Below are 15502 nucleotides of genomic sequence, written 5' to 3'. Positions count from 1 at the left end.
TCAGGTTTAGCTGTGTGGAAAAGGCCCAAGAAATGTGAAATATCTCAACCATCGAGAAAATAGAGAAATGTGGTTGACAGGGGAAGCTGCAGATGGGATTGACCCATGGCACTCAGGCCGAAATTTCACGCTTAAAGTCGGATCACCGACCTCATCTAACACGTAATCTGTATATATAACAGAGACAGCATCTCGAAGGTCCTAGCACGGTGATTCAATTAATGTTTAGTGAAAGAACGACTTAGGCTCAGGAACCGCAAATCCCCAAACGCCAAACGGCTGCTTCAGGATACGATGCTGACCCCGCAAAGCTCCCCCGCCTTTCCATGGGAGGAAGATGTGAACGCAGAGAAGAGGGAATTCGCAGAGTCGCTGGACAAAAAGGACTCTCTTGCGCATTTTCGAGAGCAATTCATCATCCCGACGACGCAAGACTTGACTAGAAAAACGATCATCCCCAGTGCGAATGGTAACTAACCAGCTCCCAAAACTCCCCGCGGCTCCCCATCAAGCGCCTACAATTTTTCTCCCTTCCAACCAGCACACGAAAAACAAGACCTTCTAACACAACCTCAAAGAAGATAAATCCACTTATTCGCGATGCACATACCTCTGTGGCAACTCTCTGGGTCTCCAGCCGAAGAGCACCCGCACATATGTTGATAGGTTCCTGCAAACCTGGGCCACGAAGGGGGTGCTGGGCCACTTCACGCCACATGAAGATGAGCTCACGGCTCCCTTCGTCGATATGGATACAAGGGCAGCAGATTTGATGGCGCCAGTCGTGGGCGCCCTGCCGAGCGAGGTAGCCGTTATGGACACGTTAACGACGAACCTGCATCTGCTCATGGCGAGCTTCTATCGTCCAACGGCGGAGAAATATAAGATTATCTTGGAGGGGAAGGCGTTTCCTAGCGACCATGTAGGCAAAGAAAGAAAGAAAGAAAGGCGGGGATTGGAGGGAATTTGAAAATACAATCCATTTACTTAGCAATTATATTCATGAGAGTCTAACTAACCTTTCTCTGGCAGTTCGCCGTTGAATCCCAAATCCGACACCACAACCTGGATCCCGACAATGCTATGATCCTCATTGAGCCAGAGGACCCCCGCAATCCACTGCTCTCCACTGAAAAGATCATCTCTGTCATCAATGCGCATGCCGCAAGCACTGCCCTAATCCTTCTACCAGCCATCCAGTATTACACCGGTCAATACTTCGACATCGCAAAAATCACCGCCCACGCGCACTCGAAGAACATCGCCATTGGCTGGGACTGCGCGCATGCTGCCGGCAACGTCGAGCTGAAATTGCATGACTGGAATGTCGATTTCGCTGCATGGTGCACCTACAAGTACTTGAATTCCGGCCCTGGTGCGATGGGTGCTCTGTTCGTACATGAACGACATGGAATCGTGGATACAAATACTTCGCTAGGGGGCCCGGGTTACAGGCCGCGCTTATCGGGATGGTGGGGAGGAGACAAGGACACTAGATTCGAGATGGATAACAGTACGATAAATCTCTCCAACCCTTTGCACCTTTTCCACCCCCTTCCCATTGAACTTCACGCTCCCAAATCCCCGCCCCCCTAAACAAGAATAAGAAACAAGCCCAAGTACACTAAACAAACATCAAATCAAATAATAGGATTCAAACCCCGCACCGGCGCCGCAGGCTTCCAGCTCTCCAACCCCTCCGCCCTCGACCTCTCCGCCGTACTCGCCTCCCTCGAGATATTCTCCGCAGCCACCATGCCCGCCGTACGACAGAAATCCATACAGCTAACCGCCTACTTGGAACATCTCCTGCTAAAGGCCTGTCCACAGCAGGAATCAGGTCCCAAGCTTTTCTCCATAATCACTCCCTCCAACCCAATGTGGCGAGGCGCGCAGCTCAGCGTCCTGCTACGTGGGGATATATTAGACGGTGTCTTTTCACGGCTGCTGGATAGTGGGATTGTGGTGGATGAGCGGAAGCCGAATGTGATTCGTGTGGCGCCGGCACCGCTATATAATACCTTTGTGGATGTGTGGAACTTCGTGCAGATATTTGTGAAGGCATGCGAGGAGACAGAGAGGCAGGCTGCTGAGCAAGGGAAGTAGGTATAAAGATTATAAATGAGATTTTGTAATGAAAAGGGGATGGGGAGGTAGATACATGGATATAGATATATATATTTTAAGCCTGGCTATGTATAGACCAAAACTGGAAAGTAAGATCACAAAGGGGAATTATACTCGTAAGGGAGGACTGGAAGAAAAGCCGTACTATGAAGCGTGATACATTGTTGAAAATAAAAAATGAAAATGAAAAGAAAATGCTTGTCCCTGCTTTACATACCGTATAATCCAATATTGATGAGAGGTATCGCGTTCGCCACCAGGTGAAATGGGACTAAAGTCCAAAAACCGCAGGGTATCCAAGTGCAGCCCGATGCCTGTCCCCATCCAATCCAAAATGGTCTTTCCTGCTTGTATCTCCATCACTTTCCATCCAGTTTCAAATGAGAAGTAACTCTCCCGTCGCGGCTCCACCAGCAACACCAGGCTGATATGCCTGCTGCTGGTTCTGATTAACCACATACTGGGTCTGTGGTGCACCACCCCCTCCAACGCCGTTGTTGAGGTTCAAAGCCGCCATCTGCTGGGTTCCGGTAGTAGCGAAATATTCATCCGCAGCACTAACAGCAGCCGCGAGGCCACCTTTGCCAGAGGTAGTGGACACAGCAGCGTTGGACGTGATATTACGACTCTGTTGGAACGACAAAGAGAGATCTCCAGCATGGTCCGGTGGCGGTCTTTGCAACGCGGGACTTGGAGTTAGACGCTTGGGTCTCGCGCTGCGGAAGACGTGTTGGACAGGCTTCAGGTAGACAGTTGCGAGGGTTCCGACGTTTAGACAGAGTTCTTCGAGGGAGGCAGGGTTCAGCTTTTCGCTCTCTGCGGTTATAGGGGGTTTTTCGCCCATTACAATGTTTCGTGCAGCGTTGGGGTCCGTGGAAAGGAGTCTCCAGTACATATAACCTCGATCACGGAGGTCTGGGTCATCGGTTTCTTCAGTGCACCATTTAAGGACCTGTGGGACAAGTTGTTGGCCTTTTGTTGGGCGTTGGATAAAGAGTTTCACCGTAGCGGTGAGAAGGGCGAGCTGCACCTCGACTGTTTCGTCATGGAAGGTTGCGAGATAATCTTGGAGGAACCCGTCTGAGTTTTCGATACGGTCAGCATATTGGCCAATGATCCAGATAACTGCGGCTTTGGCCTCGGGTTCGTCCAGCTCGTCGATATTCTGGATGATAGTGCCGATAATCCCCTCATATTGATTTGGGTATTTTCGAAATATATTTTTGATCACTACTGTGGCCTCCTGAACGATGTAGGGGATTTTTGCATTGACCAAATCGATCAGCGCTTCAATACATTGCCTCGCAGCGGATTCGATCTTGATTGCTAATTTACCAATCGCGCGAACAGCTTTGCGAACGAAATGGACGTCGATCTCAGTAGCATATCTAATTAGAGTCAATCATGTAAATCAACTATCAGCTACCAAGGTTAGAACCGGGAATCGCTTACTCTCTCAACTCTGTCAATACAACGGAAATATTTTCTTTGGTTGCTAGCATAAATATCAACTCTAGTTTCGTCACTTTGACATAAATAGGGTCATTGTATTTGCAAAAGAACACCCGGATATCGTTCCGCAACACTTCGGGTCTCCTCTGCAATATCAAGATGGCATTTCGCAGCGCGAGATACTGAACCTCTGGGCCCTTGGATAGTAGGGTGACCAAGGGTGGAGAAAGCTTTCGTGAGAGTGAGGTGATCTGTTTTTCGTCGGATATATAGTTCGTCAAATAAAGGATGACGCGAATAGCGGTCAAAACAACGGCTGCATTAGAATGCGACAGACGAGGCGCGATTCTCTCGGCCAAGAGAAGCGCCTCTGCTGATTCCTGCGGCACGTAAGCCATTAATGCTTCTAAAATGTAGGTTTGGCCCCATCTGAAGTTGTTAGCGCTCGTGTATAAAAAAATCTCCTATCTCCGGTTGATAAAATGCACATACTCGGAACAATCTGGGAGGATGGAAACTATTTTGGATGCACTCTTATAATCGATCGTAAGATGAATAGACTCGCTGCGTTCCCACAGGTCAGTCAATGCAGCCAAAGCACTAGATACGACAGTCGGGTTATCGTCCTTGAGCATTTCATTCAATCGAAGGATCAAGTCGGATTTCTCCACGAGCCGTGGGTTATGATCGTAGAGTTTTGCAACACAAAAGGCAGCTGCCTTCCTGACATACGGGTCGTCGTCTTTCAATAGGTATTTGAGAGGCTGGACTGCCGCTTCTACAAATTTGGGGACGTGAATATAAGATATCGTCCGCAAGGCAAGAGCCCGCACAAGAGGATTCGAATCTTCCATATCCTGCCAGCTCCTGTTAGTCTCCAGCCCTAACAAACGTATAGCTCTCTTTCTCAGATTCCATACATTGATCAAAATTGGCAAGGCGTCCAGAGCCACTTCTGGTCTCGATTTGGCATAGTTGACGAGAAACAAAAAGCACCTGTTTCCAGCTTATCAGCTCCATGTATCAACACCAAATAGGTCAAACCCCTGCCTCCAAGTTTTGTAATCTGCCTCACATTTTCTTAATTTCCAAGCTCGGAATATTCATACAGGCAATCACGTCTGGGAACAGCGCAACCATGTCGTTATTGCTCATGGTCATATTAGCGACGATCTTCTTCAGCGTAATCTTCTTCGCAGAGTGGTTTCGATCCTTCTTGCCACCGCTGTTAAGTTCCTGGCGGAGCTCCGCAACTTTGCCCTGCGAACGATAGGTAGAGTGTGAGCCCGAGGACACAAATAGAGGGGTGAAGACGACCATTTGGAAAAGAAAGGTGAATTGAAATCCCAGAAATCGAGTTTCTAAGGAACTATCACAATAGGGGAAGGAACTAGGTGTGGGCGACAATGCTTATGGGTATGATCCACACTGGCCGACAAACGAAGGTTTGGGACAACGGCAATGATAGCGCATTCAACAAGCAGTACAAGGAATCCCTGAATCGGCTCGCGATAGCGGTCCGTCGAAACAGATCTTGACCGATTCATATGTGGTGGGCAACAGAGATGCACAGAGGGGGGTAGATAAGCAAGCAGAGGGCAACAGGAACATACCCTCGCGAACAGCTTCGCATCTCCCCCGCCCGAACTCATCTTGACTTAGTTAATCTTCAAGGCCTGCTAACGGTCTCATCCGTCAAAGCAGGGTGACTTCCGGGGAAATAACGCGATCACATGGAACGTCTTCTGTTGGTGGAAATCTGCAGGGTGGTGATCAGGGTGCCCATTTCTCAGCCATGATCGTAGAAGCAGCCAATTCGAAGGAGGAAGATGCGTGTAAGTTAGAATAAAGGACGGCGAGGTTGAGGGGATGGCTGAAGAGTGGTTGAGGTTGGTCGGGAGGTTGTCAGAGAGGTTGTTGTCAGGAGGCGGGAGGTTGACTTCGGAGAAATGAATCAACGAGAGAGCCTTTCAGCTTCGACCTCTCACCTTCCAATTAAATATTTAGCTACACACAATAACTGCGACTCCCAAAACCGAACCAGCGCGCCGTCCTGCCAGTAACTGATTCCTTCAGTCAAAATACCGGAAGACATTAAGGAGAAACCCGAATTTTTATCCAAAAAATGGCTCCAGTAGCCAATCCGCCACCTCCGCCGCGATGGGCCGTAGAAATGAACACCGCAGCACCTCCTCGACCTTCGAAAACAGCCAATATCCCCGATCCACCGGGCTATTCCGCCAACAAACTCAGCACAAAATCCGTATGCCTCTCATATTCTGTTCCTTTTAACCCACAATATATATAGAACTCAGGAACTGATCCCTCTTCCCTCCCAGCAACGCGCCTCCCCACAGCAGCAATCAGCCTCTACAACCAGCGCCGCAGCTCTCCGAAAAGCCGCCGAAACCGATGCCCTGAAGCTGAAAAAGGCCTGGGAACTCGCATTGGCGCCCACAAAGCAACTGCCCATGAATGCAATCATGATGTACATGTCCGGCAACAGCTTGCAAATCTTCAGCATCATGATGGTGTTTATGCTGTTCAAGGGTCCCATCCAGGGTTTGCTGAACACGAACAGCGCATTTGCGAAGTTTGAGGCGGAGAGCACAAAGGGCCAGATGCTGGGGGTTAAGGTAGTGTATGTCTTGATGCAGTGTGTGTTGCTGGCGCTGGGGGTTTGGAAGGTTAATGCGATGGGATTATTGCCGTGAGTATCCCTCTCTCTATTCTACGATATATATTTCCTTTTACCTGCTCTTCTGTCTTTGTTTTGCAGCTTGGTATCGATTGGACGTTAATTTGTATGCGCATTTAGGACGACAAGATCAGACTGGTTAGCCTGGGAAACAGAGCGCCAGCCGCTGGAACGAGCGTATTTTGCCTTTCAATGAGGTTGGGGTCTTGTATGTACAGTATATGTATGGTTGGATATGATTACAGATTAACTAAATAACGATTATCTTGTTCATATATTATCCTATTATATATATCAATCATGTTCTGATCGTTACGCCTTGGAATATATTGCTCTCGCTCACTCCTGTTCCAATTCTTCACGATTTCGTACAGATGAGTCCGCCAGACATTATATATACGTTAATCCATGATTTTCCAAGTCGACTCTCAATTCCCTGGAACTCGGGTCATACCTATTTGATGTACTCCACGCTCCTCAGCCTGCTGATTGCGCCTCAGCGTTAAGGCGTTTCTGTTCCCTCCGCTTCGGTCCAGAGCGTATACCAACGAGCATAGCAGGGGAAGTGGCCGCGATGATAAAACCAATAAGGGTATAACACCACCCAACACCCATACCACTGATCATTGGAGAAATAACTGCCGTGGCACCGGCACCAACCAAACAACGGACCAAATTATTTGAAGCTGTCACCGTAGCCACCTTACCCGGATGCAAGTCCACGAGGAGTGTACTTACAGTATTGACGGTACCTGTAATTGCGGCCCCGGATATGAATAGAAGCACCAGCGGCGCGGCAATCGAGACGCGGAAATGTAACACCCATCCAAAAGCAACAATGGCGCACACGCTCACGAACATCAGCGGAAACATGGTCTGCAGCCGTGCGCGTTCGACGGGGAAATGGCGGAGGTCCTGCTGCCTGTTGTGTACGATGGGGACGCCGAGTTCCCTGGCGATGCGGCTGTAGTTGTAGTCGAGGAGGAAGCCATTGGCAATGGAGCCTATGCACGCCCCGGCGCCGAAGGGGATATAACAAAGACCGATCTGGAAGTCGTTGTACCCATAGATGTCGTGGAAGAGGGAAGTGACGGAGACGTTGATATCGTAGAAGGAGCCAATCATTATGGCGTTCGTTAGAATAATGATTAAGGTGTCTTTCTCACGCAGGATGACGAGGGACTTGATGGGATTGGGGAAGCGGAGCTTTGGCCTTCTGGGAGCGTCTGTCGGTGCTTGAAAGGCAACACTGGAGTCTTCGGCTCTACGGACCGCTTTACGAGCCAGGTACGTAATGACGGAGATATTCCATTTCTGAGGCGGGTGTGAGCCATCCCCCACGATATGCCTCCCGGTTTCTGGGAAAAATATTGCGAACGATACAAGGAAGGCAGCACTGAATATGGCCAGGGACCAGAAATTAGCTCTCCAGCCCAGATGCTGTGTCAGCACACCGCCTACCACAGGGCCTATAGCCAGGCCCAACAAGGCGCCAGCGGTAATCCAGCCTATATATGTTCCTCTTTGGTCCGAAGTTGCTACATCTGCAACAACTCCTGTCGCAAGGACGATTGTCGGACTGCTTCCCACTGCTTGCACGCAACGATGTATAAACAATGCAAGGTAATTGGTTTGTAATGCCAGGCCGACACTTGCGGCGACGGATATGGCAAAACAGAGTAGTATGGCCGGTCGTCGACCAGCTGTATCAGCGAAATCTCCCATAAACATTGGTGCTAGGGCTTGGAATATCTGTAATAATCAAATTGGGGAAAGTGAGCATACGGAAATTAGTGGTATCTGCCCAGATTGATTTGTAAAACAAAGGTCTCCGTCTAAATTGGGGGGTAGAGGAGGATTCGGGTGTGGTTGGAACATGTCGCCACCTACCAGATACGATGTAAGAGTCAAATTCATAAGAGAAATCGATACTGAGAGTTCTCCGACAAGAGTATTTAGGGCTGGGAGATAAATATTTGTCGAAACCGGTGAAAAAAACGCTGCCAATGTTATCGAGACTGCTATGTAGCTTCTCTGGGCGGGCGTGAATATAGAATGCACCCGCGATGAGGATTCCGGATCAGGTGAACCAGCAGGCCGCTGAATATCCTGCTCTGCGACCTCCTCAGGTTCACAATAAGGCCCCTTCTCAGAATTTGAGATAGGGGCGGGATTGTCCGGCGTCTCAGCATCAACGACATGTCCTTCTATCTCTGGGGAAACAGGGGCGTCCTCATCATTCAAACGAGTTTCCTTAGACATCAAAACGAGCAGGATATCAGTTGCCTCAAGATAAGAAAAAAGATGATGCTGATTTGGGGGTTTCTCGAAAATACTCGTACGTATGTCAAGAATAGGACGTTCCCCTTCTCTTCGCGCTGTATCAGAAAGCATTTGACTCTTGAGAAAGCGCATCAAGCATCGAGTATTGAGCCATCTGGCATGGCCACCTTCTAAACCCCCACATCGCAATGGCCTCGGTCAAGGGAGTGGCACTCCTCAAGCCCCATGGTGCTTGATAAATGCAATTACCAAGGTAAGGTTGAACCCAGCCACTTTGCACAGTACGATTGAACAGTGCAACCAATGTGGTCCTCAAGTTAGCAGCTAACGAGCTACTCACCAAGTAGTTATGATTGATAAGAAAATTTCGCCCGAGCCCGTCTCGATAAGTTATGATTATCTATCTCCACCTGCTCAGCCTTTTTTCAATCCGCGACGTGGTAGGTAGGGCATGTTCGGTAGAGCTGTTCAACTCCGTACAAGTCCATATAGTGTGTCACTATACGTCGCTGTCCAGGTGTATCCGGACGAAAATGCCTGCTGTTTGGTGGGATTTCACATGTAACAGCATATAACCTGCCAAGAATGCCGATTTAGCTTCAAGTTCCATATAATATGGTTTGATGGTGTATTTACCAAAGAAATTGAAGGATTTAAATCTTATTATTCCGTAGATCAAATAGAGTCTGTTTATTATAGAATGAGTTGCAAAAAGTTCCGACTTGATACAGAGTATTCATCAACTATCATTTATATCAAAAATCATTAGTATCATATTCAAGTAACAGTAAGAATATAACAGAAGACAATATAACAGTGTAATACCTAATACACCTTGCAGTGATAGAAGTTACCGATTGAAACATTCATACTATTTTATCTAATATATAATTTATTAAACGGAGCGAAGCGGAGTTTGATAAAAATCGATTTTGATATTACAGTGGGCAAATTTTTCGTTCAATTAGAGTTTGGAGTTTTCAATGCGTTTGTTCAATTATATTCATGAGTTCCGCCACAGTGGAGAACTTGATCTTCAATCCTAGGCCGCAATTGGATATCCCCTATTCTCACCCCTGAATTACCCGCTGCCTTCCTATCGACCTACCTGCTCGATATCTGATCGATTGCTGATGGAATATAGAATGCTAGCTAGATAGCTAGCTACCTATCTACCTCCCTACCTTCCAACCAACCTGGCGGCTCAATATCCAATCAATCTCTACCTACCTGCCGACCTACCTATTTATCGACTCACCTACTTGAATGATATCTAGTGACGATATCTAGCGATGCTCCGTTTTGCAAATGCAATTTCTTTCAGGGGGTTTCCCCCTGAATATATATATATATATATATATTACTTAAATATCATCATCAAATCCAACTATTGTAGATGTAAATTCATTGTTTTAAAATATATTTAGAGATTTCAAGATTCATTGCTTCCTAGTATATAATAATTCAGAGTGTGAGCTATTGAAATACGGCACAGATGTTCCATTATTCTCTAAACACAATATTTAAATAAATAATTATATAGTCAGTTTTTTTTTTTTTTTTAAAAAAAATAGAATACTCACTAATAATAATAATTTGTATAGAGTGTTTTATGAGGTTTTGAATGTACTCTATGTGCTCTATGAGTACTAGGGGCAGCCTGCCCCCCTTCTGGGGGTGGGCAAATGAACCTCTAAATCCCAGGGATGAAGACATCTTTAATTCCTTCAAATACTTGGAAAGCTCAGGCACAACACTTTATAGCAGGAGTTTCATGGAACATGCAGCCGGAGCAGGACGGAGCAATACGCTCAGAAAAGTTATACTCTTAGATATTATATATATCATCAAAAAATTCATTTGCTAGATATATTATCACTTGATATCATCACTTGATATATCATGGAGAGATATAATTGGCTGATGTCATCGCTAGATATCATCGATAGATAGGTGATGTTTATTCTCGTAGGGATTGATTGGATATCATGCAGGTAGGTTGGTAGGTAGGTAGCTAGCGATCTAGCTAGCAATATCTATCCATATAGAGAGATTGATCAGACATCGCGCAAGGAGGTAGCTAGATAGATAGGGAGTAGGCAGATAATCCAGGGGTAAGAATAGAGAGTATCTAAATCAATCTTCCCTACAGCAATAAAAACCATTGAGATCCAAACCACAATATTTGCACACATTGACATCCAATCATCTCAGCCACAAAATGAATCAACTTGAAACCTGTTAGAAGAAATATGAGATAGTCCTCCTTTATATTTCTGAAGAAAATAATGTGAACCTTTATAAAAAAGATGTGCGGGGGAAATATTATCGAATGCAGAGTCAAAGGGTAGTATATACTTTTTTTTGTTGTAACGGCGATAAGATATAGGCGAGGGACATATCCAACAGGTCCTAGGTCAAGTGCTAGATCGAGCCGGAACCCGACAGAGAACACCATGGCGGAACGCCAATAAAAGGAAAAAAAAAAGCAAGTGAATATATATATGTCAACGAAGTGAAAACAAGAAAAGAGAGCATAACGAAGCCAACGCAAATTTGAAATGTGAAATATCAATCAGGCTCATATGAATAACCACTAGATGGAAGAGATAAAACTTGAAAGAGAGAGAAAAAAAAAAGGAAATTGATATTGACAAGAAAAGGAGACCAAACCAAAGCGAGGAGAAAGAGAGGCGGTTCCCTAAAACTTGCATTTGTAGCCCTCGGCTCCGCCTTCATCAACATGCGTACGACGATAGGTGATAACGATATATCATTCTCGGCTACATTCAGAGACAATATACGTATATATATAAAGCAACGCCCAGATAAATCAAACATAGCTCATCTAGGAACGTCCTTTCATGCAATAACGGGGGGTGTTGTGGTGGTCTGACAACACATAAAAGAACAAAAATAAGTTAAGTCATATGCACATGTCAAGATAAAAATAAGAGAATAGAAATGGAATATGGAATATGGGATGAAGGGGGGGGAGCATTCATCATGGAACAATAAACAAAAATAAAAACCTTATTTCTTTCCCCTCCGGCTTCCATGGTAAGGTCTCCCACCACTCCCCATTTTCGCCCGTGTACAGCAGCTCCTCGTACTCAGTGCAAACCATCCCACCCAACCCAACTCCGTGGCATAACCCTCCAAACCCGACACTCCCCACTCTTCAAATCGCCCAGTTTAAAACTTTCAACTTTAACCTTCTTACTCTCCCTCCCCTGCTCCCACGCCCGAATTTTCTTCTTCGTACCATCCCAATCAACAACAATACCCACATGGTCCGGTTTGCCCACGTCGGCACTGTACTTCTGATGCATCGTCCCGCGATGGCCCTGGAACCGCGCGTTGCGGAACGTGACAATGTCGCCCGCGCGGATCTCATCGACCTGCTGCACGGAGGCGTTGGCGAGATTGGCGTAGACGAGGGAGCCGTAGGCGCGGGTGCCGATCGGCGGTAGCGCGTCGGAGAGGGGGTTTAGGAGAGACAATATGAGGCCGTGCGGTGTGCCGTCGCCAACTATGCTATTTTGCTTCGCGGTGACTGCCTCGGAGATGCGGGTTCCGAATTGCTCGTGGGCGCTTTCGAGCTGATCTTGGCGCAGGCGCTGGGGAGGGGGTTCATGGCGTTGCTCGAGGATGGCGTCGACAGGGTTTTTGGAGTTGAATTGTACGGTTACGATAGTTTGTGAGTAATCCATGAAAAGTATGTAAACTGATTTGGAGACAGTAGTGTCGCCGCCACGGTTGGTCGGAGTCGACTGTTCCATTTCGAAAAGTAGGTCGCGCCGTTTTTGGAAGACAGGCGGCGGTACGTGAGGTTGTGTCCACCAGAGCGAGCTGGCACCCAAGTCTACGTCATTTGCGATATATCCTTGGTCTGCAGAGGGCCGGGGAAGGTCCATTGATCTGCGAGCGCTTGGTGGGGATCTGAGCGCATCCATGGACTGTCTCGGTGGGTTCCACGATGGGGGAGGCCCAGGCGCAGCCCTCTCAGTAGCGAGTGGCTGTTGTTGTGGTGGTGGTGGCCGAGAGAGAGAGGCTGAATATAAATCGTCATCATCGTCCTCAGCGGGCGGATTCTGCATTGGGAGGTTTAACTCGACTCGCGGGGCAGTAGGAGGCAAGCCAGGGGGTTCGCTAGGAGGTACGGGTGGGCGAGCACTATATCGGAATGGGTCGTAGTCCTCCCCATCATCCGCCTCATTTCCAGTTTGATCCTTAATGGGAGGCACTGGTGGAGGAGGGCCTCTAGGCATGTCTGTTGATCTTCGCGCATGTTTCGGTGGCTGAGCTGGCGGTGGAGGAGGAACTGCACGAGGGGCGCTAGTGGGTGGAAGCGGAGGAGGCCGCATCTCCTGCGGGCTCCTAGGAGACCGAGCAGAGAAATCATCGGTTACGATATCTTCATCGAAGCTTGAATCGCGCCCATGAGCCTTCAGCGCATCTTTGTGTTTGGCTCCAGACGCAATGTCCGTGTCATAATCTCCATCATACTCAGTAACTTCCTCCTCGCTGTCAATGCCTCCTGATTTGGCGGTTGGAGTGGAGACACTCATTCTGCTGTCACTAGTAGACTTGCGGCCTGGCATGGGCGGCGGAGGCGGCGGAGGGCGAATGTGGCCGGGCGAAGGCAAAGGCGGATTGGTAAGGGGTATTGGCGGTGGGCCACGGCTGGCACGTTTTTCAGAACGCAGAGTTGATGATTTTAAACCTCCGGATGGCTCAAGACTGAACGATGGTCTGGGGGACTCTGGGATCCCGTTTCTGTCTGAAGGGTCAAAGGCATCTGAAGCCATATGTCCGGCGCCTTGAGGAGCAGAGAGTTCGTCATCAGATTCGCTACCGAGACTAGGCGAAGCAATAGGTCTTGATTGCACTGTGGACGGTCGAGCTTCGAAAATTTTTTTAGTATTAGGGAAACAAGTAAAAAAAAAAGGTATGGACGAACAGCTTACCCTCTGTTGGAACCGGGGAAGAAGGGGGCTCCATCGGAATTGGCGGTGGAATAGGCCTTGTAGTATTTGAAGGTTGTCCAGGCGCGGGCGGGTCTGCATCAAAAATTAGGTAATCATCCAGATATCAATCAATGTCTAAAATGGGAAGCATATTGTCTAAGTACCTTGAAGTGGGAGAGATGCCACCCTCTCTAAGGAGGCTGGCGGCACTTCAGCAAGGTGTTTGGGGACGTCTTCAACAGGTGGCTCCGTAGATCTCCGAAGGGGAGTTGACTGGACCTCCTGTTCTTCCTCCTCTCGTACTTCTGAACTTGGCTCGGCGGTCTTCTTGGAATGCATTCCCGGCAAACCCATCAGAGGCACGGGAGGAGCATGCATTGAAGAAAGATGATGTTGGTCTTCAGAAGCCTTCTTCTCGGAATCTGCCGCGGTTGTTTTCGGCTTTCGAAATCCGCCAGCTGGCGGCAGTCCTCCAGGAGGGCCAAACATTCCCATCATGCCCATACCGCCACTCATTTTAGCCATACGTTCACGAATCTCCATACGCCGTCGAATCTCGGGGTCTATTTCATCCTCCTCCTCCTCCTCCTCCTCCCCTTCATCCTCACCCTTCCCCTCACCCTCACCGTCTGGAGCCTGTTTGGAATGTGACGTATGCTTCTTACTCGATTCTCGATGTTTTTCGTCCATGTCCTCTCTTCCCGTAGACGCTTCATCGGCCTCTTCGGTATCTCCAGCACCAGAATTATCCGCATCGTTAGTATCACTGGTGAGCTCCCTGGAGGGTTGCGTAGGAGAGCGCGTTATGTCCGGTGATTGGGGTGCCTCATGGGTGGAAGACGTAACATTGGAATCCTTGGCCGTTTCCGAAGTTTCAGTCCTTTCTAACTCCGCACCATGGACAAAGCCGGCTTGTTCTGTCCTTTCCTGAGACTCCACACGCTTTTTTGGAGGTTTCTTAGGCTTCTCCTTTTTCTGAGCAGCTTCTGCATGGCGTGCCGCCTGCTCAAGTTGTTGCTTTTGTAGTAGTGCAATCCTCTCTTTTAGACTTGTAGGCTTTGGCTGGTCTTCTGTCCCATCAGGTGTATCTGCAGATATAATGGGCCGCTCCGATGGGGGCTTATCATGGCTGTTACGCTCCACAATATCCGGGTCTTCTTCTCTTCTATATATCTTCTGTGGCTGCTCCATAGGCGGTGGCACATAAGCGTTTCTGCTCGGAGGAGGGGCAATGAACGGCTTCTTGATGAAAGAGGCGGATGAAGGTGGCTTATTCGGGTCGAATGGGGTAATAGGAGCAGCTGCAGGTTTATTAAATGCGGCGATACGGTCTTTAAATGAGGAACCCGTAGGTTTTTCCGCTACTGTGGGAGGCGGACCCTTCGACGCTGACTTTTGCACTGGTTGTGGAACCTCAGCGGGCTCTGGCGAACGTGGAGCAACCGGCGTAATAGAAGCGGCTTGGACAGCTGCCACCGGTTGTGGCCCTGGCGGTAGCGGAGGTTCCGCTGCTGCCTTTGGAATTTGTGCTTCTTCAAATTCTGGTTCAGCTCGTTCATTTTGGATCCTAGGGGATACTGGTGCAGGGGCAGTAGCGAGAATGGATTCCGTCGGAGGAGCGGTAGCAGCAACGGGAAGTTCTGGTTCTTTTCTGGGCCTCGACGGCCTTGTAGGTCGAGGCGGTGCGGGAGGTTCATATCTCTCCACAAAATTCCGGGGGAAAATGCCTTCCTTCTTGGAGCCCGACTCATCCACGTATCCCCCGAAATACCAGTCATCATCCTCCTCCGCAGTTACCTTGATGATCTGGTCGACTGAAAAATTAAGATCATCCTCGTGCTCGGATGTGTATTCAAACACCGCCTTGACCGTGAACGGAACACCGGACATTTGGTTGGACACTGTATTCACCTCGCGAAAAACGGCACTGAATTGGAATCGAAAAAGGAAAAAGAATAAAAAGAAAGGAATG

At 48.3% G+C, this 15502-nt stretch overlaps 5 protein-coding genes across 5 annotated transcripts; 2 read left to right on the top strand and 3 right to left on the bottom strand.

Annotated features, from left to right (window-relative positions):
• Positions 1–191: 191 nt before the first annotated feature.
• HCBG_07113 (kynureninase) lies at positions 192–2106 on the top strand (the record flags this gene model as incomplete). Its single annotated transcript, XM_045434162.1, has 4 exons — positions 192–469; positions 579–922; positions 1033–1513; positions 1652–2106. 4 exons carry the CDS (start codon positions 295–297, stop codon positions 2104–2106), a joined length of 1455 nt encoding a protein of 484 aa, XP_045284953.1.
• Positions 2105–4899, bottom strand: HCBG_07112 (adaptor protein complex AP-1; the record flags this gene model as incomplete). The annotated part of the gene is made up of 5 exons (XM_045434161.1): positions 2105–3515; positions 3580–4008; positions 4072–4436; positions 4500–4575; positions 4655–4899. 5 exons carry the CDS (start codon positions 4897–4899, stop codon positions 2504–2506), a joined length of 2127 nt encoding a protein of 708 aa, XP_045284952.1.
• Positions 4900–5704: 805 nt separating this feature from the next.
• HCBG_07111 (DUF1077 domain-containing protein) lies at positions 5705–6420 on the top strand (the record flags this gene model as incomplete). Its single annotated transcript, XM_045434160.1, has 4 exons — positions 5705–5842; positions 5895–6220; positions 6267–6289; positions 6359–6420. 4 exons carry the CDS (start codon positions 5705–5707, stop codon positions 6418–6420), a joined length of 549 nt encoding a protein of 182 aa, XP_045284951.1.
• Positions 6421–6434: 14 nt separating this feature from the next.
• Positions 6435–8539, bottom strand: HCBG_07110 (uncharacterized protein; the record flags this gene model as incomplete). The annotated part of the gene is made up of 2 exons (XM_045434159.1): positions 6435–8029; positions 8168–8539. The coding sequence occupies 2 exons, from the start codon at positions 8537–8539 to the stop codon at positions 6755–6757; spliced, it is 1647 nt and encodes a 548-aa protein (XP_045284950.1).
• Positions 8540–11464: 2925 nt separating this feature from the next.
• On the bottom strand, positions 11465–15420 carry HCBG_07109 (SH3 domain-containing protein; the record flags this gene model as incomplete). The annotated part of the gene is made up of 3 exons (XM_045434158.1): positions 11465–13466; positions 13531–13623; positions 13695–15420. The coding sequence occupies 3 exons, from the start codon at positions 15418–15420 to the stop codon at positions 11674–11676; spliced, it is 3612 nt and encodes a 1203-aa protein (XP_045284949.1).
• Positions 15421–15502: the final 82 nt, after the last annotated feature.

This window comes from Histoplasma capsulatum (genome assembly GCF_000150115.1).
Source record: "Histoplasma capsulatum G186AR genomic scaffold supercont2.11, whole genome shotgun sequence".
NCBI classification, from domain to species: Eukaryota; Fungi; Ascomycota; class Eurotiomycetes; order Onygenales; family Ajellomycetaceae; genus Histoplasma; species Histoplasma capsulatum.
This window is presented reverse-complemented; position numbering and strand designations above follow the sequence as displayed.